This window comes from Myxocyprinus asiaticus, chromosome 4, assembly GCF_019703515.2.
Source record: "Myxocyprinus asiaticus isolate MX2 ecotype Aquarium Trade chromosome 4, UBuf_Myxa_2, whole genome shotgun sequence".
Classification (NCBI taxonomy): domain Eukaryota; kingdom Metazoa; phylum Chordata; class Actinopteri; order Cypriniformes; family Catostomidae; genus Myxocyprinus; species Myxocyprinus asiaticus.
In genome coordinates, this window is record NC_059347.1 from 20,400,119 (window position 1) to 20,427,934 (window position 27,816).

Sequence of the window (27,816 nt, forward strand, 5' to 3'; positions counted from 1 at the left end):
GATCAAGAAACCAGCGTATTTGCTTAAATTGATCCTGTATACTTGACTTTTAGTATAAAGAGAAGATCGTTGAAATGATTTGAAAGTTACGAAGCAAGGTAGCTTGCAATTCGTCAGCGTTAGCAAGCAAGATCAAGTTAGCTAAAATTACACAGATCAATCCTTATGGCACTATATTTCACATGCATTGCAGTTATGTAAGCTTACTTGTCCAATAAGAAGAACACCAATTCAGGGACGGTTTTGATCCCCAAAAGTTCCCTCCAGGAATCAAATGCCCTGTTGATGTTCACTCTAGTTTTCACTCGACCACGATCACGTTCCCGCTTAGCCAGATGGGATCCAGTAGAAGGCTCTCGGGAGCGTGCATAAACGTCACATCCTTTGGATTTTCCCGGCAAAAGCGACCCGCTCCCTTCGCATGAAAATCAGTCTACAGGCTTTAATAGGCAACCTTGGAAGTCCGGGAAGGGCTCATTTTTTAAGTTGCGTTACAAGCCGTTCACACATTGGCAAAAAAAAAACAATATTACATGAAAATTGTTACATATTGCACCTTTAAGACCACCTAATATAAAGTGTGACCAACTTCGGTTGCAGCGCGGTGTTACAGAGGTTCTGTGAGGTTCTCAATAGCCATGAATTCCATCTCATGCTCTCATTATATATTATACACAGAACAGCTGTGCTCTGAGTTCGATTCGGTTTGTGCGCATCACTACGTGTGATCACATTAAAAAGCGCTCTAGATTTACCTCATTGCACATCTGTGTAATTTCAGGTATGCCATTACAAATGTCCAAAAAATCTAAAGTAAACCCATGGCACCAGGGTTTTGTGGGTTGAGGAGGAGATAATTTCACCATGTTTGGAGGGAACAACAGACCCTGTCAAAACTGTTGTCAACAGAAACAACACACACACTTCCTTCAGTTTAGCATTTAGCATTGCCGCCTGCTAAATTACAGAAATATATTACTATTGTTTACTGCAATAATAAAAAAAGTAAATAATTATTTTAAGAGAACTTAAGTGTGAAAACCCTTATATTGGAAGTAAAGCAAGGGCAAAACTTCACTTAATTATTGCCAAAATGAATCATTTACTAGTTTGTAGTTTTAACACCTTGTTCAACATGAGAGCTGCTGTTTAATGTAATTTTGTTTTTTATTTTAGAATCGATATCTAAGCTGTGCCAACAGATTTTTGTTGTCCAAATCGTGCAGCCCTGCAATAAAATAAATAAAAATACAACAACAAAGTGCAGAATAATCGTGATTAAAATTAAGCAAAATAATTGTGATTATTTTAACCATTATCGTGCAGCCCTACTATCATACAACTTGTTTTATTTCTGAAGCATGCATAATGTGTGCACATTCACGGTATGCATCGAATACCCAGATGATCTGCTACATTTGCCAAAATGTGCAGGATACAATCATAGTACACTGCATGAAATCACATCATGACAGTGCAGTGATGGCACCACAAGAATGTACACAATCCTAAGCCCTTTACTTTCCTGAGCTGACATATAAGGCAGCAAACAGGGAGAAATATAAGTCCATTTCACACTCTTAGGGGCCCTCCAAAAATAATCTATCACAAGAAAAAAAAAAAAAATTACTATTATTTGAGAGAAATACTTGAGGGTTACATGTTTTTTGCTTGCAAACATTTTTTTTTTTATTTCATCAGAATACACTACAACCTTGGAATGGTCATCAATGGAGAAAGATGCTCTTTGCCAGCAGGGGTTAACTCGTCCATGATAGCCAGTCAAACCTTGACCCTTTGGTGTTGATGCAGTAGCACACATGCAGTAGCACATTTTAAGGTGCAGTTACTTCATTCTGACAGCTGTATGTCAATTATGGAACACCAGAAAGCAGCTTATTGCGAGAAAACGTGTTATTGCGAGAAAACAGCGTTCCCGTTTACTCGCATTGTATAAGCAGCGTACGCTTTACCTCCATATACATGTTGCTCTTTCAGTAAGCAGCTTTCTCCACAGCAACATCATTTTCCCGTGACACGTGTAAATAACACACATGGCATCCAAGGAAGACACCACTATTTTACTCTGTTGCTTTGCTTTATTTCCAGATATTCCAGAGTTGTTGCTGTGTTTGTTTCCTTAACTTACTATCATCACCTGCAGCGTTATTGCATGCAGTAGTTGTAGTTGTTTCCCTCTTACATGAAACTCCGGGATTCCCCCAGTGTACAAGCGCATATATGCAGACGTTAGGGACAGTCGATATTTTACATTTGCGTGTATAAATGAGTATAGTTTAAGTGTATGCGATTTTCCCACTATACTCCCAGAAATGCTGAATTTTTTGCGCTGTGTTGACGTTATTGGGCTCCATCCAATGACGTTTGTTATCCCAGTCTGTTCCACGCACACGCACTCTACAAACACCCTTGGAATAAACTGTTTTCTTAAGTGCATGTAAACGTGGTCACTGATGCCACTACACCGGTTCAAAGCAAACAAATGAGTTTTCTCTCTCATTAAGTTGCACTTACACCTCACAAAGCCATTTTGTTTGGTCTAACAGGTTCGTGTGGAACAGACTGTACTAATCCCTGTACAGGGTGTGGGCTCAACCACAAACATTTGCATCTGTAGTGATAAAAGCATGAGTGGACAATGCTGATTCACCAACATCAGTGATTGCCATTCACTGGAGAAAGCACATCACTGCCCGAAAAAAAAAAATACTGCCATGAATCAATGAAATCCACTCCGCTCTGTACCCCTTTAGCACAAACACTGATCTAACTGACTGTTTGTACAGGTGATTGTAGTGGCTGGATATACACTGGATACGCTTGGCCATGCTTGATATGATAAAGCCAACAATAGCAGCTTTTTTTTCCTAGAGTGAATGGAGATCAACAGGAAGATCTCTACAAATCACAGCTTGCATGTCACATTTGCAGACTTGTTTTGAAAAGTAATTGGGTATGGTTAGACAAATACATATAAAACTGAAATGTTTGGGATGGAATACTAGTGTACTACTTACGCTATACTTCGCAGTACATATAGTATACTGCCTACTATTTAAAAAACATAGTATATAAAACTAAAGTTTTAATCAGTAGTTATGTTGTTGTTGCATGACCCCATATTGCTGCATGCTTAATTCAGAGTCATGTCCAGTTGTCAACACAGAAATTTATATTTTACATTTCTAATCCAATTTTGTGTTCAAATGTCTTTTGACAGTCCAATCAAATAATGAGTCGAGAAGATGACGTTAACCCTGGTTCATTTGTCACACTCAAAATGGAAGGTCAAGTCAATTTACATTTGGCAAACGTAGGTCATCTGGGTATTGCATAAAGAACTCACATTCTGTACACAGTGTAGCCCACATAGTGCAAAATTAGTATGAGTAGTACTCCAAACATCTCCAAAAAAATAAGCTTGAATGCAACTCACGCACCATTTTGATTGGCTGGCATGTCAGATCTGAGTCTGTGACAGGCGTGCCATCACCCTCCATTACATAGATGCCTTTGCGAGACAAGGCCTGGATGACTGACTGGTGGGACTGCAGAGAGGCCACCTGGTCTCCTTTAAGAATGAGAGCACACACGCGACAGTACAGATCACAGGACAGCAGTAACTGGATCACTGGGGGTTTAATGTGCTCCTGGTCATACTGGTCTGTGTAGAAAGGGTCTCGCAGGTCCTCTGGGATGTGATCTGACGGGGTAAGAAAACGACAAATTAGCCTTTACAAGAAATTGATTCAGACAATATACTAAGTATGTCTTCAGCTATTATTGTCACTGCAATTCTTGCTTCAATTACAAAAAGAGGTACCAATTAACAGTACAGGAGGCATCAGGCAAAACGTGTGCAGAGACGGCAAAATAAAGAAAAAGGTCAACACAAACAAAAGTTCTTTCATAAGTAGGGCTGCATGATTTGGCACAAAAATCAAATTGCAACAAATATTGTGATTGCAATGATAAACATCATATCGCTACTGCACCGCACTGAGGTGGTTGGAGTGCGATTGCCATGTTCAAATATGCCTAAATGAACCAAATTAAGGGAGAAAATGTACCAGGTTCTGAAACAACTGCTTCAAACTAGCCATGTGTGAAAACGTCCTTAAAGAATATCTATTTATTCTGGCAACAGGGTGTGTTGTCCACAACTTAATTTGGAAACAAAAGACATAGCTTGAAAGTTTGAAGTTTTCACACACCCCTTTAGGATTAGAGCTGCTGCTTTTATTTTGATGTGGCTTCAGTCACGAATATGCATGAGAGATAGAGAGCGAGCTCTGTGACTGAGAGAACAGGCACTTTTCATTGCAGAAATAATGCAAAAGTAACTAATGATGGATGAAATAACCATGACGCAAATATATCCATCTGAGTGACGGATAATGTTCATTTGCAGTAGCGGATCCTGGCATTGGCAATATAGGCAGCCGCCTAGGAAAGTAACGCTCTCTGGGGCAGCATGACAGGGTACCTGATCAGCCACCCCTGCACAGAGCTCGCAAGATCTCGATGGGAGAAAGGTGCCCTGAATTGTGCCTCCTCGTCCCTGGCTGGCGATGGGAGAAAGGTGCCCCGAATCGTGCCACCCCGCCCCGAGCTCGCAAGATCGCGATGGGAGAAGGTGCTACAGGTCTGAAAACACCCTGAAAGTTGTTCACACACGTTTTCTTCTTTCACCAAGTGAACTGATTGAAAAAAGAACCCAGTTCTCACAGCATTCAAACAGTGCACCTTGACTTGAAAGTGAACTCTGATCTCGTTTTGTGAACCTGGAGTGCTCTGCTCCATTAAATTGCAGCTTTTATGGTTTAATAACTGCACAAGGCCACATCACAATTTAATTTATTGTGCAGCCCTCCTCAAAAGTGAGGAGGTAATGCTGGGTAATTATGCTAGCCAAAGCTACGTTCAGTGCTCCAAATGGGGATCAGACAATTCCGTAAGATTTCTCAGACTAAATAAGACGTCTGGGGGAAATCGGAATGAGATGCAATCTGATTGTGAGGCCTTGCTTTGTGGCTAAACTACTGCACTATATGCCAGACAATAGAGTGATGGTGTGAAAAGCAAAGCATAGAGCCTTACTCATCACGAAAGATCTCCTGGGCAGACACAGACGAGCTTTGGCAGCTAGGGTCTGGCTTTAACCATGAGGCTCAAACAGAGGGGAAATAGGCCAGACATGCCCGTAATCTGGGCAGCCACTGCTCCATCCACACCCAACAAACATACATCCACACCTGCTGCAACAGTGTGCCCCATCATTACATGTGAAGGCCCTGGGTTCAATTATCCAACATGCGCACACACACACACACACACACACACACACACACACGCACATATACACCTACCCCCTCTGGTATACCACGTGGAACTGTCTGCTTTGTTCCAAACCTGGCCATCTGCCTCATGCACGGGTTGTTTAAAGGCTGGTGAGCAAAGTGTTTTTTATTAATACAGCAGATTTAATACATCAATCTTAATATGCAATTAAGACATCAGAGATTGATCATTAATTTCTGCCTGCCATGACTAAGCAAACTAACTAAATAAAGCAATAGCATTGCTTTCATTTGTAAACACAGGAACACCTACTCAGAGCTGCAGTATTACAATGAAAGAACAAGCCACACAATTCAGTTAACGCAAAAAGGACAGGTGGAATGTGACTGTTTGGATGCAAACTTAATATAATGGCTTTCAGTAAGGGCTCCAGCTGCAATCATTTGCATTTATCCTGACATACATTGGACATTTAAGGCAGTGATTAGCAGAATACAAAGTTGAAGAGATCCTCAGAATCTGGGTAATTTCTGAGAGTAAAGATGCACATTGGCTTCATGTCCATTCAAGCCAATTACTGGGCCAGTAATTTTTTTACTAAACATATGACTTCCACAGCAGAACTGAGTAAAAAAACCAAAAAAAATATTTTACATTAGCCTATATTTGATTACTATCCATAACTATTATGGTGGGCTGACACACCCTGCAATGACAGCAGTACTGATAAATAAACATTTAACAGGTTTAAAAAGAGGTCAAGAGTCCTACATGCCGCAGTTGTTTTTCATCCAATGATGATGGCAGACTGGGGTGCCTTGTTGTTTGAAGGGGCGCAAGCTATGGTATCAGAGCTTGCTTGAATGCATTCTCCAATAAGATCCTACCCTCCTATGCTAGTCTTGCAAGGTGCTAAAGCAGAACCATACTTTATGCTCGGAAGACACTGTTATTTCGCTCTTATATGAATCAGTACTATAATGGCAGTTGCATGGAGAGAAAACTGAATTGAAGTACACTGCAAAAAGTTAGGCCTGCTATTTGAGAAAAATTGCAAAAACGCTCACCCAAACCCATTTTCGATCCCATTCGACCACAAGCTGCTCTACTCATATGCAACAACTGTTAATGGCTGGTACTTGGGCACAGGCTAAAAATAAACCTGGAGCAAACATGGCTCATGGGCATTGCTTTACCATAGTCAGGTACTCAATATTGATTGATTGATATGGGTTATCAACCAATGAGGGTAATCTGTGGAATAAATCGCTTATTAAAGTGTGCTCATGTTTATTTTTGTTCTTTATGCGCACATTAACAGTCATACAGAAGCTTGATTTTAGGACACAAAAGAACATACACAATGAAATAGGGGTGTAAAAATGCATTGATCTGAAAATGAAATTTTGATGAATCTATTATGGAATTGAAGATTCTCCTCGATTACTTTATTCCTAAATGCACCTGTGACTCTAGTGCATGTCTGTGCTGTCTAAATTAAGAAGGTTCAGTCAAAACTATGTTTGTTTGTTTTTTGCACATTTAGTAAATAATTATGAATCATTCTAAAATAATCTGATCGAATTGTGACCATATTTCAGATTTCACGATGAATTGTAATCATTAGGTAATTCAATGGAATTGCAGTCAGTGCAAATATTTACACCCCTACAATGAACAATAAAATGTAACATATCTTACATAAATAACATTCTTCTTTTATCAGAAATCAGAGAAAAAAAGGCTCCCAGTAGCCCTGTGTGTAGCAAGTGCTCCATATACTGTAACTGCTGACATGGAGTCTGTGGCATTAGGAAACCCCTGCTTCCCGCTCATCCACAACATTTCAATAGTGCCAGCTCTGCAGATGGAACAAATGCTTTTGATCCTGACTGTCAAAAAGATACCACATCAGTGGATTCAGTCTGCTGCCCTCCCACCCAAAAATCTCACAGATGTGCTACTCCTGCATACATTTACATAATACCAAAATTTAAAAAAAAAGAAAAGTAGGCCTACATAAAAAAAGAATTTGCTTATTGGTGGTAAATAAGGGTTGCATTACTACTGCTTTTGGACTATGAACTCCGACTTCTGAACTCTAATGTTTTTTAACATGGCACCATGGTAATACCATGTGTTTTGGACCACATCTACCAAGGCAATCCCATGTTTGTTTTTTTTTTTTGTAGGGATGTACCTATATGAAACTATATGCGAATACCGATATTTTGCCACTTTATTTTATCATCAGATCACTGTTTTGCTCAGGAATTATGCAGCCTTTTGAGGTTGAGTAATCATGTAAAACCATATTACGATTTTAATCTAGACTCAAAACAATCGCGCAGCCTTAATGGATACCATACTGTCTCAGAAGTCAAAGCATTTTGGATGGTTTCCCTCATCATGTATAGGTAAGTGCCGCTTTCACAACTGTCATGTCTGTAATGCAAGTTTGATTCAATATTACATGTTCTTAGGAGTGCCAACTCTACTACATTTTTTGGCTTTCATAATTTCTGTATTGTGCACTTGAATTCACAAAGTTTTTACAAAGTGTGGTGATAATTATGAATAAACCATCAGTTTATTAAGTTTTTAATTTGGTCAATAATTGGCCGATAATTATCGGCAGCGGTCACATCAGTGTATCCCTAGTTATATGTGTGTATATAAGTACAATGGCATTACCATCTGATCCCATCACTGTAGCATGGTTACCACTACACTACATTTTTGAGCTGCAACTATCTTCTGGCTGACTGGCCAAATGTCTTTGATTACATGACACGCTGGGTCGGTTAGTGAATAAAGAGGCTCACACTTCTGTCCTGTCTCATTCATCAAAACAAATTTATGTCCACTCACCGATACCGAAGGCTTTGGCGAACAGCCATCGCAGATTCGCCGCTATTTTCGCTCGGGCTGAATCGTACATCTCCAGCGGCACGATCTCCAGCGCCTCGCCCGGCGCCTCCATCTTTCTGCGGGCGCTGTCAGCACCCAGCTCCGCGTCCATCCTGCCACCACCGTCTTCAAACACACGAGCAAAAACACACCATTACTTCTCAAACCGTTTGTTGAAAAAGCTCTATTATGAGGCAATGCATCGTTTCATAAGCTGCATGTCAAGTATTAGAGTATCAGGAGGTTTGGATAAGACATCAGCAGTTACTCATTTCTATTAGCGTCCAAGCTAACTTGATAGAGACCATCAAATCAGAAGTAGATTACAATTTGCCCAAATTTGTGGTTAATATATTAGCTAACATAAACGACATTTGTTACAAAAAGCCACTGAGCAAAACAAACCTGACCGCCTGGATTTTGACATTAAAATGAGATAAGCTAGTGATTAGTTTATATGCAAAGTAACTAGCTAGCCATCGCCTATGAAGATAATGAATTGCATAAATGTTTTAATAAATAACCAAACACTTACACTGAGGTGTATTTAGTGTTGACCGTACACTGGTTTGCATGTTTTGACTGAAACAGTTACCAGCGGCTAACAGCTAATGCTGCTAGCAAACCGCAGCTAAACAACAGCCCCTTTGTCACCAATTATTGAAAATAGCAACATTTACTGCCACATACCTTCCAGATAATGAACTAACAACAATCCACTTGGGCAAATCTGTAGGTAAGAAGAGAGAGGAACGGGTAAAAGGCTCCGGTGGAAATCATGAGGCCACGTAGCAGATACGAGTGTGTGGCGGTGGATGAATGACAAACCCCTGAAATGTGAGTCCCAAACATGACTAACTGTTCTGTGTTTAATACATATATACATATATATATATATATATATATATATATATATATATATGTGTGTGTATATATATATATATCAGATTGTTCTTTTATATATATATATATATTCACCGACCACGTTATTAGGAACACCTGTACACCTACTTATTAATGTGATTATCTAATCAGCCAATCGTGTGGCAGCAGTGCATAAAATCATGCAGATATGGGTCAGGAGCTTCAGTTAATGTTCATATCAACCATCAGAATGGGGAAAAAATGTGATCTCAATGATTTGGACTGTGGCATGATTGTGGGTGCCAGATGGGCTGGTTTGAGTATTTCTGTAACTGCTGATCTCCTGGGATTTTCATGCACAACAGTCTCTAGAATGTACTCCAAATGGTGCCAAAAACAAATAACATCCAGTGAGCAGCAGTTCTGAGGACGGAAACGCCTAGTTGATGTGAGAGGTCAACGGAGAATGGCCAGGGCTGCGTTTCCCAAAAGCAACGTAAGCCTAACTAGACTGTGGAAACCATTGGCGCCGGGGGCCTGGGTAGCTCAGCGAGTAAAGTCGCTGACTACCACACCCGGAGTCTGAGTTCGAATCCAGGGCATGCTGAGTGACTCCAGCCAGGACTCCTAAGCAACCAAATTGGCCCGGTTGCTAGGGAGGGTAGAGTCACATGGGGTAAACTCCTCGAGGTCATTATAATGTGGTTCTCGCTCTCGGTGAGGCGTGGGGTGAGTTGTGCGTGGATGTCTCGGAGAATAGCGTGAAGCCTCCACATGACCTATGTCTCCACGGTAACACTTTCAACAAGCCATGTGATAAGATGCGCGGATTGACGTTCTCAGACGTGGAGGCAACTGAGGTTAGTCCTCCACCACCCGGATTGAGGCGAGTCACTATGCCACCACGCATTCCAAATTGGGGAGAAAAAAAAAAACAGTGGCACCAATTGTCTCTACGATCAAGTTAAGCTTGCGATGCTTTTGGGAAATGCAGCCCAGACTGGTTCGAGCTGACAGAAAGGCTACTCTGTACAATTGTAGTGAGCAGAATAGCATCTCAGAATGCACAACGCATCGAACCTTGAGGTGGATGGGCTACAACAGCAGAAGAACATGTTCCACTTCTGTCAGCCAAGAACAGAAAGCTAAGGCTACAGTGGGCCTACCATTTGTGTATCTCAGCATAAATTCCATCAACGTGCACTTAACCCATTAAATTGCAGTAAAATTGCAGAATTGCCTTTACTGGTAAACGCACCACAACTGCTATTCACACATGCAACGGTTTTCCGTCTTTATTCAGTTTTGCAACCATTCACACATCAGCACCAAAATGCCATTAAACTCTGTGATGTAATCATTCCTCCACTTGGATGAAGAGAAGCGCTTTAACCCCAGCGGCTTTCGCTCACCGTCTCCGTGTTTATATCCGCGTCTCCTGCTGAACACGTTTAGATGAGCTCTACAATATGGAAAAGCCTTTCAAGCCCCTCAAGCCCAGGCCCGGGACAAAAGGTCCAGTTGTCCCCTTATCGGCAGCCCTGGGTGTACAGGTGTACCTAATAAAGTGCTCTGTGAGTATATACTGATATATATATATATATATATATATATATATATATATATATATATATATATATATATATATATATATACAGAATTGCCTCATATTGCCTCATGTTTCACCCCTGTCCCATATTTTGCTGGTAGAAAGTTGGCAACCTTAGAAACAACTGCAGAGGTGCAATCATTGTGAATTCTAACTATATGCAAGTCTGAGTGTCTGTGTAGTTAAGTGAGTAGTGAAGTGTGTAGGTTAATGATTGGAAAATCTTTCAACAGTTTTTAATGGGATTTGTAAAATAATATTGGAAATAGCATTACCATTCTCAAGCTTACTAGTGTTTGGGAGTCTTGCTGTTAGGGGCTTCATTCAAGGGATGCATGAGGTCATGCATCTAGAGCCACTTATAGAGAATGAATCTGTGATAAAAGTAACTATCACCGTTTTAGAGGGCACTGACTATGGACAGCAGAAAACTATGTATGCCCAAACTGACACTTCAGGACTTATGATTAGTCTACGATGGCAGAGACACTCAAAAAGAGACCAGAGGTGGGTGTTCTTCCCTAGATTATCTCATGCCAAAAATGCCATACAGGTAGACAAAAAGAAGGTTTAACACAGAGTCCATCAGCTTGAAACATTTACTGTGTTCTAAATTGAAACAACTGTATGCATAGCGCTCACCTGCCACCCAAAAATCTGATAAACCACCCACCAGCCTGAAAAAATCATAACAGATATGCCTAGTCATTTGCATTGCATTGGTATGTTTTGTTTAACACTCACATGGTCCCTGATGTCAAGTCAAGCTTCATTTTTGTGCATCCACAGGTGTTCCTCCAAAATGAGCTGAGAATATATTGAACAAAAGATGTGTAGGTAGACAGGTACTGTAGATAAGTTTATGTAGGTAGACAGCTCAACATAATGGCATTACCACTTACAAAGTATAAACAGGACAGTATCCCTCCTATTGTCTTAAGAAAATGTACCCTCCTTTTGAAAACCATTAAAAATGCAAATATTCTTGATTAGTGTACAACGCCACTAAAGACAACCCTTCAGTAAAATCTGTTTTATTGTGGTCCTAAAGTGTAAAAGGAAAGGGGAAAAATATACAGTATACTGAATATTAATGGAGTAACATAATTTGTAAAGAATTACAAAATGTAAAAAAAAAAAAATAAATAACTTGGCAAATATTGGCAAAAGGATGTCCCTCAGTTTACATTTATTTCAATTACTTTGTGCATTTTATATTATCTTGACTACATTAAAACAATTTCTGATTTCTGATATAGTATTTCTGCCATCTACTGTTTTTGGAGAAAACAACATCCAATGGTCTTTTAGAGGCCTTTAGCCCCATTGAACACTTTTATCTAAAATTCTGTTAGTAAGCTTATTTACTGGCACTACATATTACCTGTTCAAAGGTGTGTGTGTGTGTGTGTGTGTGCACAAACCACATTTTAAAGGAAAGTATGTACAAAAAAACTATTTAAAGCTGCTTACCATCCAGAAAGTCCAAAGGTGAAAGGTCACATCTAGTTCTTCCCATATAAGTAAAAATGGACCCGATAAGACAATGGAAGGAACAGTTTGTTTTAAATAGTTCAACTCAATTCTCTTAAACAATTATATACAAAAATATATTTTATTTTGTTTGCTTTGATGGTCTTGACAAAGTCACAACATTTGGTTCTGGTACCAAAAACTATGCAGTATTTATAATGTATTCTTTACATGTCCTGGGTCAAAAATGACCCTAAAACAATAAGAGGGTTATGAGATGTAATACCGCAAAAAACAGTGTACTCCGTAAACTCAGCACAATTGTTCAGAACAAGGCATGGCAGTTGTGACGTGCACAGAACGGGGGCAGCAGGGGCGCAAGCCTGCCTCTTTCGTTCACAAATCTAAAGGTGCCCTTTTAGTCGTCCAGAAAATGGGGAGAAATTGTAATAATTAAATTAAAATACTTAAAACAAAATTACAATATAGTAATAATCTCACAATAGCAGTAATAATGTGTTATTTTGAGATTTCTTTGTAAATCGCGGGTGTATGAAAGAAAATTAAGCGGAAGTGCCTTTAAGAGCACGCACTACGGCAGATCGGAGACAGATTCTATTCGCAAGTGATCCTCCCTATGCCCTTTACTCACTCTGAATTGCAGTGCCCTTGAAGTGGGTACTCTGAAGGAAACATGGCATTACTGTTTGAATATACCCTTCGCTAACAGTCTTGTGGAAGGGCCATTTGAGAAAATAATTTTTTTTTCACTTTCGTTTTTTTCGAGCTGCAGTGCCCTTCAAGAGAGCAAAAAATGCAGTTTTTAATTTGCCCTGGAGTATCGAAGTGCCATTACCTCAGATGAGTAACAGGTCAGATAAAAAGTCCACTCCATTTATTGTGTTGTAAGTTCATCAAAAGAATAATACTCGATTGCTACCGCATTTCCAACACTTCCAGGCAGATTTATTAATTAGTGAGCGGTCATGTCATTTTCAGTGAAAGAAATTCCACGATTTGACTGTTTTCAATTTCCGGTCTCCGGTGTTATCACTTGCATCGGCATATATTCTTAGTGGTAATGCAATGTTTAAAGGTGCATTCAGTAATTTGGGCTAATTTGAAAAGTTTTACACATTAACAAATAAATTGTGTTTTTGTGAAGAGTGATCTGAATGGTGTGCACTCACATGAGATGAAGACTGTACTCATAATAGTTTTCTAAAATAGTGTTTTTGTTATACATGGTGCGGGTCACCCCTTCAGTGTGTTTCGCCATGTTGAAATGACATGGTCCGTTGTGTTTCACTAAACGTCGAAGAAGAAAATCCTTGCGCTCATTGGCTGCCGCCTATGTAGATACACTTGGCTATGCTTAGTGCAGTGTTGTTTGGTGATGCGAAGAGCAAACAGAATACAATGGAACATACTTATGATCGTGCTTTAGAAGCAGAGACAACAGGAGATTCAGTAGCTGTAGTGCCGAAGAAGTGAAAATGGTCAGAAGCAAGAAGACAGAAAGACCAGCAAAGGCAAAAAACTAAAGTAAACATTGGAACAGCATACACAAGGTGGAAATATTTGATGACGGAGAAAAACATGAGTAGTGATGCCGATGTTGCTTCTTTTTTTTGGGCAGGTAAGACATTAATTGTTTAGACACCACTCTTTAAAATAGTATCAGTGAAATTGACAGAAAACTCAAACAAGTTCCCCTCAAACTTTTTTAAAATCACGTGTGCAGTCAAAATATGTTAGTAATGGACCGTTTTCAGCAGTGTTTACAAACGCAACCGGAAAGCAACGTGTAATTTTATTTTCTTTGTTATCACAGCTACAGTAAGGAGGGCCCATCTACCTGCACCTCTATGAAATGGCATACGTCTTCATTCGTTTAGTAGCGTGGCACAGTGATTGTTGTGGATTTTGAGTAAACATGACGATGGTTTTCTTGGAAACAAACGAGTTCTTCAAATACAGTATTCATGGACATGCTAAATTTGATCATCAAAAACAATTGTAATCTTTCCTTTACCATAAAATTCTGTATCGTTAGATAATTGAGGTTTATTTTACACTAAGCAGTTCTCTAATAAAGGTAATAACTGTCTTTAGAAATAACGTGAAACGTAGACAGTCTCCAAAGATGATTGATATGAGGGATAGTAATAATCTGTCTTTAATTGTAGAAGTCTTGAATTCGGACGTTTGTTTTTAGGCAAAGCAATTATATTATAGTAGTAACAAATGACTTTAGAAATTACCTCAAACTTCGACATTTTCCAGGTACAAATAATATTCCAGCTGGCGGGGGCAGCAGAGACGATTGTGCTTATCCACATCGATGGGTGGCAGTACAGAGTCAAACACCACTGTCGTATCGGTACTTAAATTACACGAAGAAGAGCAATGCTAATGCTAGCTAGAGAACCACTGAATGCCCCTGTAAGTTAAAAACATGTGGCTGTATAGTGCCGATACTTTACAGTGTCGAGATGATCGTTTTTTTATTGACAGTGCCTCAACTGAGTGTGTAGATGTCATGAAGTGATGGTCTGAGGTTAGTTAGGTTGAAATCGTTAACTACTTTGTGTTGTAATGACAACCAACAACAGCACAAATGAATTTTTACTCCAAAAAAACTTAAATGGTTGTTGTTCTCTGTCTGCATCGCTCATTTTGATAATTTTCAAAGTGAGTCTCGAGACCAGAAACAGAAAACAGGCAATTAGAATCATCATGGTGCCGCCCAGTGGTTACTCAGGAAACTGCATTAAAAAAATCAGTGCCCTTTTTTTAATCCTTCCGCCCCTGTCCTTGCTAAGGTAGTGCACGCCACTGCATGGCAGTGTAAACAGACTTCTCATAGCAGAATAATCATATTACAGTATGTCAAGTGTAAAGTGGCATATGGCGCGGGTAAACAGTCATAGTAAGAATACAGTATACTTAGAAAGCCAAAACGCAGTTACTATTCTACCTCCATAAAGGAGAAAAAAAGGCCTTACATTTTTTTGATCGTCCGTGCCAGTGATTACATTACGTGAGTATGTGACATTTACCCAGTAGGTGCAACTGATTTGCTGAAAGGCAGACGTTGGTCAATGAATGCAACCAGTCCATCTGTGCATGGTCTCCCCACTTCAGAACTTGTGATGTAACGTTGTCAGATTTTAAGGATTTGGAATAATGCAATGCAGAAAGAAAGGCTTTGTTGCTTTTCGTAGTTTGACTCCACAGTGTTGTTACAAAGATTTCTGCGGTGTGGACAATTAAATGGCCACATACTTTTTTGATTATTAAATCAGTTAAATTATCTGCTCCAATACTTAAACATAGTGTATCTCTTTACTAACTCAAATGTCACAAACTTCGCTAGTTCGTGTTCATTCAGGCCTGAGTTTGCTACTGCATTACATACATTCCTGTTCTCAGCAGCAGATGGCGCTGTTGATACAGTAAACAAAAATATGTGCACGTCAGCAGATGACGCTGCTGGTCAATACAAGGACGAGCAGCACTCGTGAAACTGTTGATATATGTTAATAAACAAACAAACAAAAACTAGATCTACACTTTTGTGTTGCCAGCCTTATATATATATATATATATAAAGCGGCATTACATTCAAATAATGAATGAAGGGAAGAGACACAAACTGCTTATTGGCACTTTTTGTCTGTTTCGGGTTACTCTTTGCAAAAGTTTTAGGCACTTGTGAAAAATGCTGGGAATTGAGAATATTTTCAAAAATAATGGCACGAATTGTTTTTATTCAATTAACTTAATACAAACTGCAGTAAACATAAAAAACAAAGTACATCAAAATGTGGTGTGACTGTGACCACCCTTTGCCTCTAAAACAGCACCAGTTCTCATGGTACACTTGCATTCAGTTTTTCAAGGTTGTTCCAAGCATCTTGGAGAACTTGCCACAGCTCCTTTATCGATATCTCAGTTGCTTCATAATCTTCATGTATTCCCAGTCTCAAAACTATTGAGACAAGGGCCAAGTTGTAAGAAACCCTTAGATACAGTTGTAACAGGATTGTAAAGGATTTTCTTAACTTCAGGGGTTTCTTGCAACTGGTACCAGGACTCTTCTTCTTCTTCTATTTGCAAAAGCAATGTTTGAAAATCTAAAAAAAAAAAAGTCCTCTGAAAAACTAAAGCAAAATATATAAATTAACTGTCTTAAATATTTTTCTGTGTGTGTGAAATATTTAATGTGCCAAAGGTTTTTGCCCAGTACTGTATAGGATAAAAAGTGCAAAATAATTTAAAGCTGGGTCTGAAGCTTAATTAAATGCGTTGTAAAGGCCTAAAGATGAAGATATAGAGCACAAGGACAAAATAATAGAGCTTTTCAATGTAAGTGCATCTTCAAACATTGAGAAATGCAAAAGAGTTGACAAAACTGAATACACATTGGTATCTTTTATTATTCAAAGAAATATTTACAGACAGTAGAACGGATAGAAAATACTCTGCATGTAAACTACAAGTTTGTTAGGTAACATTTACAGATATTATATACTCAGTGCTGTTCAAATTTCTTGTGGCTTAAAAAGGATAATATATGCCACCACCATGCCCCTTAGAGCGACTTGTTTTTCTGATTTTGTGGCAAACTATTGGTCAATAAATAGTGAGTCATAAATCATCTAATTATGTTATTCTATTTGTCATATCCTTTAATCATTTGTGTGTATACATCTCTTAATATTTGTCTCTACCCCAGTGATACTGAGAAATTTTTTTGTTTGTTTTTTGTGCAGGATAGAAAACATAACTACTGTACGTAGCATTAAAATATTCCAAATTTCCATGGCACACTTAAGATTTCTGAAACAAAATCCTGTTTACATGACAAACGCATACAGTATATCTATTTACAACAGCCATAGGCTCAAACGAAGATACAAAACTGGAAGTACAGTAAAGAGAAGTTCAATTTGAAACACCTCCACAAAACCCCAGACACTTTTGGCCATGTGACCAGTTCTACAAAATTGGAGGAAAGATACAAAGCACTTGAAATTGGCACTTGTTTCATACAAGTCGACATCAATTATTACCTGTAAGTAGCTCAGATCCTCACTTTTACAACCACACTCACAGTGGGTGTTTAGCAGTCTGCTTTTTGCAGGCATTTTATGTAAAAGAAAGGAAGAACGAAAATCACTTTGAACAACTATACATATGTTTAATATTAATACCACTACATATTTGTAGTATAGACCTTGTAACACAAAAGAATGAGAACCTAACCAGAACAGATATCAGAAATAATAACTTGAATTAAGAACTTGTTCTTCTAATAACGGAAAAGCAGCTTGTTTCAGAAAACATAAATCTAACTGAGCTTTGTAACACTGAAGTTTGTCATATAAAACATGCTCTCTAAAATGCCCATACAAGAACATTGCATTTTTAAAAGCTTATACAACAAGAGTAAAAAAAAAATAATAATAATAATAATAAAAAAATAATAATAATGGCCAATCAACAGAAATAAAGAAAGAGGCAAATTTTCAGACCAATAAATACCCTGTGTGTACATGGGAGTACAGGATATTTATTTAAAAAAAATAATAAGTAAATCGCCTTTTCTCCCAATTTGGAATGCCCAATTCCCACTACTTAGTAGGACCTCGTGGTGGCATGGTTACTCACCTCAATCCAGGTAGCGGAGGACAAGTCTCAGTTGCCTCTGCTTCTGAGACCGTCAATCCACGCATCTTATCACGTGGCTCGTTGTGCATGACACCGCGGAGACTCCCAGCATGTGGAGGCTCATGGTACTCATGCCATGGTACCGCAATCCACGCACAACTTACCACGTGCCCCATTGAAAGCGAGAACCACTAATCGCGACCATGAGGAGGTTACCCCATGTGACTCTACCCTCCCTAGCAACCGGGCCAATTTGGTTGCTTAGGAGACCTGGCTGGAGTCACTCAGCACACCCTGGATTCGAACTTGCGACTCCAGGGGTGGTAGTCAGCGTCAGTACTTGCTGAGCTACCCAGACCCCCAGTACAGGATATTATTGACAAAAAGCATAAGCATTACATCAAAAAATGTCATTTCATCAAGAATTATTATTTTTTTTTGCCCAAATAAAAATAAAAACAGGTGAAAAAGTATAAATAAGAAAACTTCAATAAATTAAAAAAAAAAAAAAAAAAAAATGTGGTTAGACAACAGGCAAATAAAAGACCCTTCAGTAAGCAGGCTTATGGTTTTCGCATTTGAAAGTGCACCACTTTTAATGACCTATTTGAATGCTTCCGGTATGTGTCCGATTTGCGACTGCATGCTGGTGGGCGGGCTTGAAATACCCTCCGACCAGTCAGACATATTGGAATGGGGCGAGGAGCTGGACCACTGGTCAGGTGAACCCGGAGAGGGCGTGAGGAAAGGGTGGTCAGGCACTTGGAGTTGGTGGTTGGGCGTGTTGGCATCCATGGTGGCTGTGTAGCTGTGCTGGGAAGGTGGCGTGAGGAACTGTGTGCCAGCCATGCTGGATCCCAGAGAGGACGGGTTCAGCAGCTGGGTCTCCTGGGGGATTATCGTGTGGATGGGCATGCTGTTTCCGGTGCCCTGCTGGTGCTCCGGACCACTCAACTCATTGCTGATGAAGTTCTGGCTCATACTGTTGGGTGGATTTGAGCTGTGGTGCTGCTGCAGCTGGACACTTGATTGCTGCTGCTGTCTCTGTTGCATGCTCTGCTGCATCTGCTGCATTTGCTGCGGCTGCATTAGACGCGGCTGTGTGGCGAGATGTGTGTTCTGCAGGCCTTGATAGTTCATCATCTGAGACAGGGTGGTGGAATGGCCATTGTGGAGAGATGTCATAAGGCCATGCTGGCCAGATTGGTGACCTGAGGTGTTCCTCATGGCCCCAAATTGATTTTGCGGAGCCATATTACTGTGCATCCGGCCAAGCCACTCACATTGGCCATTCATGCCATTTGATCCGTTAGAACCAGCCACTGGCAGATGGGTGAGACGTGGGGGTAACGGATCAAACTGTATATGTGCCAGTTCCTGCTTGTTGCCCATACCCAGGTGGTTGACGCCCATGTGGGTGTCTGAGATGCCTTGCAAGTGATTAAGCGACATGGAAGGTGATTGCTGGAATGGCGATGTCATTAGAGGTGGGGAGGCAACGTCAGAAATGTACCCGTGGGGCGATTCCAGGGAGTCCACGGGCGAGAGCACAGCCGAGCTGTCTAGCAAGTTTCCCTTCCCGTCTTGTGCCTTCTTCTTCTTGGCTTTCATATCTTTGCCATCCTTGCAACCAATGCTTTTCGCGCTCGGCTTGCGGGGCTTCTTATTCTGTACGGCGGGTTTCATGCTGCCCATAAAGGCGTTGGGAGAGCAGAGAGGTGGGGATATGGTGGTGCAGAGAGGGGCGCTGTGCATGGGAGGGCTATGGACCAAGTTGTACTCATCTATGAGCTGCACGATATCATGGTGCATCCTGTCTTGAGCGATATCTCGTGGGAGTCGATCCATATGATCTGTTATTTCCCGATTAGCGAAATGCTCAAGGAGAACTTTAGCAGTCTCATAGCTTCCTTCCCTTGCTGCCAAGAATAGAGGAGTCTCCTCCTGAATACATATATAAAAAAAATAGAGTTTAATTTGTAAACCAAAGGCATTTTTCTAATACATTTTGGCACTGAAAATGTTTTCGTACATTGATGTTAATCTGGAATTAAAAAAAATTTTTGTACACAAATTAATTCATTATAATTGCTAAAAAAAAAAATCCAATATTTTTTTACACTTTTAAAGGGATAGTTCACCCAAAAATAAACATTCTCTCATCATTTACTCACCCTCATGCCATCCCAGATGTGTATTACTTTCTTTCTTCAGCAGAACACAAATGAAGATTTTTAGAAGAATTTCTCAGCTCTTTTGGTCCAGACAATGCAAGTGAATGGGTGCAAAATTTTGAAGCTCCAACAATCACAAGTCAGCATAAAAGTAATCCATATGACTCCAGTGGTTAAATCAGTGTCTCCAGAAGCGATTTGATAGGTGTGGGTGAGAAACAGATCAATATTTAAGTACATTTTTACTATAAATTCTCCTCCCTTATATCGATTCTCTTGGCCTGCAATCCGATATTTGCAGATACTTCAAAGTCTGCCGCGATACGATTTGATTCAGGGCCCTGCGATTGATATTCCGATATTATGTGCCTATTTTACACAATCAATTAAACATTTTTTTTGCCCTCAAATGCAACCAAAATCTAATTTGAATATTTTATTGAGCTCTCTGAAAAGTGCAATTTTATATCCAAATTGGGACATCAACAACAAAATAAGGTACTTCAGATGTTGAAAAAAATTATACAGATAATAATATAAAAAATAAAGTCACACACAAGTGATCATCAATCGTTTGATTACAGCTTATTTTTTAGTTTAATCCAATTCAAAGTACTTAGATACCCATGACTTGTTTCCAACTATCTGTGGTTTTCTTGGCTACAACTTCCACAGTTGTAATGAAAAATTCTGTTACAGTTAACTGGGATAAATGTTAGTAAGGGTGTAGATGTGTAAAGTCTTATAACTGATGCTGGAGCTGAGCAGGTGATTTCTCTTTCCCTCGTTAGTGCTGTTCAGAATGTCGGCGGTGTCAAGACATCCATGTCCCACATGAAAATCGTATTAGCGCTCATAAAATGAAATGAATGTAATAAGGTTGCTTCATCACCTGACGGATATGCATATGGATGTGGCTGACATGAGAGTATTAAAATAAAGGTGCATCTTAAAAAAAGATGTATATCAATACTGAACCAACAACATTGGATTGTTGGTTATTGGATCGATGCATCGATCCAGATCGATGAATTGTTACACCCCTAATGGATTTAACCACTGGAGTCATATTTATTTATGCTGCATTTTTATGTGATTTTTGGAGTGTCAAAATTTTGGCACCCATTCACTTGCATTGTATGGACCTACAGAGCTGAAATATTCATTAGAAATCTTCAATTGTGTTCTGTAGAAGAAAGAAAGTCATACATATCTGGGATGGCATGAGAGTGAGTAAATGATGAGAGAATTTTCATTTTTGGGTAAACTATTCCTTTAAGCCTATTTTATATATATCTCGTCAATTTGTGAATATTTGATATACTGCCCATTCCTATCTGAAATCTATCATGAAATGTGGATAGTGTAATGTCTACAATAACACAAAGTAAAATGTGTGATGCAAAACAATGAAGTGCTGCTTACCTTATTGTTCTGCATATCTTTATTTGCCCCATTCTTCAGCAATACCATGGCTGCATCTACGTTATTCACAGCTGCTGCCCAGTGAAGAGCAGATTTGCCTGTAGCACAAACAGAAACAACTTCAGCATGTACTCAGTGACATTTATTTAGTAGAAACAACATGCAATTGTCATAAATCTTACATTCATATGAACATTCATTCAAGCAAACTAATAAAATCATTAAAAAAAAAATACTATACACTTACACTCAAAAGTTTTGACACACCTACTGATTCTTTATAATTACAATTTTAAAAATTTTAGTAATAGCAAAGTCATCAAAACAAGAAATAACACATAGAAGTACAGGGCCATTCTTTTAGAATGACACCTAGGATGTCTTTTTTAAACAGTAATGTATGCTGGCCATTTATTGACTGTTTTTCCTTCACTATCAGGTCCAAAGGATAATATATATATATATATATATATATATACATATATATATATATATATATATATACATACAGAAATGTGATTAATTCTTCTGTTAAAACTAATGTATCATTTCAGCTGTAAAGTTGTTTAAATTGTCATTTTTACAGTCGTTTTAGGGTTTACAGCGCTACGTCGTCATGTCAACAAAGTTGTAAAATTGGTTAGAACTTTACACAGAAAAGGTTAATAAGCCATTTTGTTACACTAAAATCAAGTTAAAGCACATATTGTTTATGTCTTTTGAAGACGTCTTTTTGAAGATGTCATGAATTTGGCTATACTTTTGAAACAATGAGTATTTTAATGTTTACGGATTGGCCCCATTCACTTTCATTGTCCCCATTCACTTCCATTGTAAGTGCCTCACTGGAACCACAATTTGTGCTTTTTTTTTTTTTAAAGAAAAGGAGGGACAAGTCTAACTACATTTTTGTAGTAATCAACTTTATATCAGAAATGCTGTCGATTGAGCTTAACTATATTGAACCCGGAATATTCCTTTAATATCGTGACAAACATGAACTCAAAGTGTATCCAAACTTTTAACTGGTAGTGTACATTCATGTAGTGAATTAATTAAGAATGCCACTGAAATATACCAAAATCATCAATGGCATTGACATCAGCATGGCAGTTAATGAGCTCTTCCACCATGCCCTCTACCGCCAGTCTTGCCGCCAGTATCAGAGGTGTGGTGCCATCATGCATGCGAGCATCTAGGTCTGTGGCACGGTTCCGTATCAGAATCTGCAGAAGGAAGAATTCTTAATTAGGCAAGTGAACATGTATCATCATTTATTACACACCTCTCTGGAATACATGAATACTTGGCCACTAAACTGTGTAATTGACTGTTGTCTCAGGCGACCGATTTCCTACAAATCTGTGCTAGTTTTATGTCTTTCGCCTCACTTAGTGGTCTTGTTCTTCTTACAAAATAACATATTTATCGATTGAATATTTCCCTTCCATTTTAGTGCAAATACGCAATATTACACCCCCTTAATATCACACTATTCCCTTCTACAGTAGCTTACACACCTGGAAGACACCCTGTGCATCTGCAGCAACAGCAGCATGTAATGGAGTTCGGCCCATATTGTCCTGGATGTTGGCATCTGCACTGGCCTCCAGGAGTCTTTTTGCAGCATCTGATCGGGCATAGCGGGCTGCCAGGTGTAGCGCAGTCTCACCTGTGCGATCTGTCTGGTTGTGGAGGTTGGCACCTTGGTAAATGAAGTCATTGATGACACTGGCTGAAGCATCCTCCTCTTCCTCGCTATTCCCTGTTTCCAACCCCCCTCCACTACAAGATGCAATCATGAGAGGAGTAAAGCCATCTAAAGAGGGAAAAGTCCAAAGAAAGAGAAAGTACATTTCGTTTACATTCTATCATGCAGCATATGCTTTAATCCAAAGTGACATTAATGTAGAATGCTACAAGCAGTTTATCCAAAAGGCTTCAATATACTTCCTACGAAAACAAAGAACGAATGCGCGTGTCATTTAGAACAAATTTAGAGTTAGTTTCGGTGGTTCGTAACAGCCCGCTGGGGCAAACTTTCAGGAAAAAATCTTACCGGCTACTAAACACCTTAATGCCATTGGTCCATGTCATCCGTTGGTGTGACCTGGAGCTCCACCTACTTTGAGGCCTAATTTTGATAGCTAATTTTGTTTACATTGTTCAGTGAGTCAAAATCAGTCAACATGAACTCATCGATGTGCAGCGTTATTAGCGAGCTGGTGCAAATGTACCTACATCTGTACGATCGTTCACTTAAAGACATTTTCCAAGACCAAGTCATGTGATTTTTTTTTTTTCTTCTTCTTTTAGTCTACTAAAGGAATCAAATCTTCTCAAATACTCTCAAGTGCCCGTTCACTCATGTGCCATCTGCAGCAAAAGCCATTCACACATCTGTTTAAAGTAAGATATGCCTCTATCATCGTTTTATCTTTGTTCTGCACATTAACACTTTTATACACTCATCTTGGCAATGGTATCAGTGTCATAATAAATTACAATAACAGAGTGTAACCGGCGCATATTATGGCTGTATGTAGCATGTTAGCGCATTAGTGTCATGAATTCATAATGTAAACAAGGCAAATACATTTTTTTTTTTACTGCATTTATACTTTAAATCATCATCGAGTGGTTAAAACAGCTTGTTTTAAATAAACAGCTTCTTTTTTATCATAAAGTCATTGATAACACATTTTTAATGTTTTACATGTAGCGTCCTCATATTTAAATGTACTTCTAAATGCCTCCCACATCGGTGTGGTGGGTGTCTGAATGTTCAGAAACGGTATACCGTTGCTCAGCTGTTTAGAACTTCTTTTTACCCCTGAACGAAAAATGAAGAAAAACTTCTCCGGAAGTATATCGAGGCCTTAAGGAGAAAGTAACAGTAGAAGTGCTGCAAACTGCATTTTCCAAATTAAATTGAGCAAATTCTTAATTCCATGAAGACCATTCTTCATAACATGAATGTACATGAAATGAAGAGTGATTATATCTCTGTACTGTGATACTAATATACAGTAAAACAAAACTGTGGAGAGACAGTACATTGAACAACCTATAGGACAGAACATTTACAAATGAGATCCATTTAATATCTTGTTTCTCCTAGACAGAAATTAGATTAAATGGAGAGTAAATGGAGACATCTGCTTCTTTTGAGCTTTTATTATGAGAAAAAGACCCTTGTAATCTCAATGTCTCCCCTAGAGTCTACGTCAACTGCAGTACTGAACAAACTTTACTCAGTCTATGCTATCCATATTCATTTGATAGCTCTTTACTTTGTCGACAACTTTCTCATTTGTTTCCATTTTTATTCATCCGAAGTAATTTTAGGAGAAACATTTGAGACAAAATTGATATTTCAAAGAAAGTTAAGGAAGGACACGATAGCTTTAAAAGCGCAAACTCTAAGCAATAAAATAGGTCTAGCCTCAAGGCAAGATAAAAGTTTTCCTCAAAGTGATGGATACAAGTAACAGATGGCAAAGAAACAAACAAATTGAAGTTGGATTTGGATTTGACACATTGCCTTTTTTGAATCTCCTCAGATCACTTCCATAGCAGATTCTAATCAAGCGTGGCAGTTTGGTAAAGCTCATGGAAGCAAGCCAAGCTTTGAAATCTCAACTGCTGGTAAAACTGAGTATTATCGTCTCTGAGAAGCTGCTTTCTTTGCTGACTTCAACAGGGGCTTCTGAGCTTCAAAAGAATAGCTATTCCCAGATCAGGCCTGATCTGGATGATTTTAAAACATCAATCCACACAAAGAGTTGAAAAAAAGAGAAAAAGCTTGCAAAGATATAGCAAAAGACTGTTGCCTTTGACTATCTTCAAGTGTTGTTAGGGGTATATTAGTGATTACAGAAGGAAAGGGCATGTCATAAAGTGTTTTAATTAGCAAAACACATGTAAGCAGAATGATATCGCAGAATGAATCGTTAAAACTGGTAAAATTTGCACGCTCCCCAGGGTTTATGGCTTTCAGTCAGAGCCTTTGAAGTGGATTCCTTTCCCCACAAGTCCTTGAGCATTAACTCCTGCTTAGAGCTCAATTCAGTTCCTCATGTTAGCACTCGACAATGTCGATGTGCAAACCAAAGGACAGGTGTAGTTCATGAGCAAAGAATACCTTTTACGCTGGTTGAGTTCTCAAAAAAAAATAAAAAAATGAATGAATATACGTTACATTTATATAGTGCTTTTCTGACACTACACTCAAAGCACTTTACGCAGGGGACTCTCCTCAACCACCACCAGTGTGCAGCATCCACCTGGATGATGCAACAGCAGCCACTGTGCACTCACCACACATCAGCTATTGGAGGAGAGGAGAGAGTGGAGTGATAGATCCAATTAATGGATGGGGATTATTAGGAAGCCATGATTGATAAGGGCCAATGGGGGGAATTTGGCCAGGACACCAGGGTTACACCCCTACTCTTTTCAAGAGGTGTCCTGGGATTTTTAATGACCACAGAGAGTCAGGACCTCAGTTTAAAGGACAGTGCCTTTTTACAGTATAGTGTCCCCATCAATATAGTGGGGCATTAGGACCTACACAGTCCACAGGGTGAGTACCCCCTGCTGGACTCCCTAATACCTCTTCCAGCAGCAACCTTAGTTTTCCCAGGAGGTCTCCCATCCATGCGATTATCTAATCAGCCAATCGTGTGGCAGCAATGCGGTGCATGATATCATGCAGATACAGGTCAGGAGCTTCAGTTAATGTTCAAATCAACCATCAGAATGGGGAACAAATGTGATCTCAGTGATTTGGACAGTGGCATGATTGTTGGTGCCAGATGGGCTGGTTTGAGTATTTCTGTAACTGCTGATCTCCTGGGATTTTCACACACAACAGTCTCTAGAATTTACTCTGAATGGTGCCAAAAACAAAAAACATCCAGTGAGCGGCAGTTCTGTGGATGGAAATGCCTTGTTGACGAGAGAGGTCAACAAAGAATGGCCAGACTGGTTCGAACTGACAAAGTCTACAGTAACTCAGATAACCACCCTGTACAATTGTGGTGAGAAGAATAGCATCTCTGAATGCTATTCTGAGATGTGGGTTGGCGCTGTTTTGATGGCATGAGGGGGACCTACACAATATTAGGCAGGTGGTTTCAATGTGGTGGCTGATCGGTGTATAATGTAGTAAACATGTTAACAAATGGGTTATGTCTGCTGTACTGTATTTGTTTTATTTATTTTGTTTATATATAACTATCAGAAAACAAATGAACAAATAAAAACAGCAGTCTGGTTTGCCTATGCACTGTTTGACATCTCAGACATTGTGTGTGTGTGTGTGTGTGTGTGTGTGTGACAAGCGCTAATGTAAACAGATGTGACTGTGTGCATCCGATAATCGAGCTCAGCATGTGTTCAATGTGAGTATATGAGTTTTATACGAGTTATCATGGTGCTTTTATGATAGTTTGGCTGTCTGTTTCAGAAAACAAATGTATTATATATGCCTGAAAAGACTGTTTGAGTTGCTGTTTGTGTGAATGAAAACTGCATCTGCACCTAAGCTGACGTGGCTGCGTTCATGGAAAGATCGCGTTTAGATGTGATGGCTGTGCATATACAAGCTGTGAACTGTTATCGTGGTACTTTGGTGACAATTTGTATGTTTGTTACATAAAATAACATATGTGCTTGAAAAGACTCTTTGAGTAGCTGTTTGTTTGACGAATGACAATCGCTACTAATGTAAAGAAACATTTCAGCAGGCATCAGAGGAAGAACACATTTGATGTATTGACTGGGTGTATACGAGCTGTAAACTTTTTATCGTGGTACTTTGGTGACGAGTTGGATGCGTGTATATAAAATAAACTTATTCTGTGGTTTAGTAGACTGTATGAGTAACTGTTTGAATGAATATAAATTACAGATGCTTGACCAACACAGCCTGTGTCGGCATGAAAGCCGTTTTGAATCTGGCAGCTTGTAACGTAACTGGCTATTGCAGTAACACGTGTGACGCTACTCTGCAGGGCCCAGTTGTACGTATGAAAGGGTTAATCAGCCGGTAGACTGTAGCAATCCGCTTTCCTACAGCAACCGTGAAACTGCATTCATGATTCGCATCAGAGCGTCAATGCCAGCGTTAAAAGCCGCTTTGAACTCCACGCTTGCAGACAAAAACATCTCATTCTGCGTTTTGGTGATAGTTAAGACTTGATGTGCTTCTGTGGTAATTAAAATGCACCTTACATAGGTCCCATCTAGGCTTTTTTGTACATCAAATAGTGTTTAGAGTTCCTTTCTCCATCATTTGATAACTGACAAGGAAGCGCTGTATTGTGTGTTTGAGGTGTGTCCGGCAGTGTAATGCCTCCG

The 27,816-nt window shown here is 39.3% G+C and overlaps 2 protein-coding genes and 1 long non-coding RNA gene across 4 annotated transcripts in view; 1 reads left to right on the forward strand and 2 right to left on the reverse strand.

Moving 5' to 3' along the window:
• The window catches only part of LOC127433693 (calmodulin-regulated spectrin-associated protein 1-B-like), a 54,154-nt gene extending 45,282 nt beyond the window's left edge, over positions 1 to 8,872 (reverse strand). Inside the window, exons 1-4 of one of the 2 annotated variants that reach the window (XM_051685800.1) lie at positions 8,768 to 8,872; positions 8,194 to 8,358; positions 5,391 to 5,468; positions 3,462 to 3,724 (exon numbers count right to left, since the gene is read on the reverse strand). In XM_051685800.1, the coding sequence (XP_051541760.1) occupies positions 3,462 to 3,724; positions 5,391 to 5,468; positions 8,194 to 8,358; positions 8,768 to 8,807 (546 nt within the window). In that variant the 5' untranslated portion in view covers positions 8,808 to 8,872. The remainder of the gene's footprint in view (positions 1 to 3,461; positions 3,725 to 5,390; positions 5,469 to 8,193; positions 8,359 to 8,767) is intronic. The other variant, XM_051685810.1, reaches the window with a different exon arrangement.
• Positions 7,589 to 27,816, forward strand: part of LOC127433757 (uncharacterized) — a 59,549-nt gene continuing 39,321 nt past the window's right edge. Inside the window, exons 1-2 of the long non-coding RNA XR_007895920.1 lie at positions 7,589 to 7,739; positions 8,969 to 9,069. This is a non-coding gene — a long non-coding RNA (uncharacterized LOC127433757). The remainder of the gene's footprint in view (positions 7,740 to 8,968; positions 9,070 to 27,816) is intronic.
• LOC127433671 (neurogenic locus notch homolog protein 1-like) overlaps positions 16,601 to 27,816 on the reverse strand; it is a 98,672-nt gene continuing 87,456 nt past the window's right edge. The window contains exons 31-34 of the mRNA XM_051685766.1: positions 22,974 to 23,272; positions 22,532 to 22,679; positions 21,454 to 21,551; positions 16,601 to 19,798 (exon numbers count right to left, since the gene is read on the reverse strand). Of these exons, the coding sequence (XP_051541726.1) occupies positions 18,458 to 19,798; positions 21,454 to 21,551; positions 22,532 to 22,679; positions 22,974 to 23,272 (1,886 nt within the window). The 3' untranslated portion in view covers positions 16,601 to 18,457. The remainder of the gene's footprint in view (positions 19,799 to 21,453; positions 21,552 to 22,531; positions 22,680 to 22,973; positions 23,273 to 27,816) is intronic.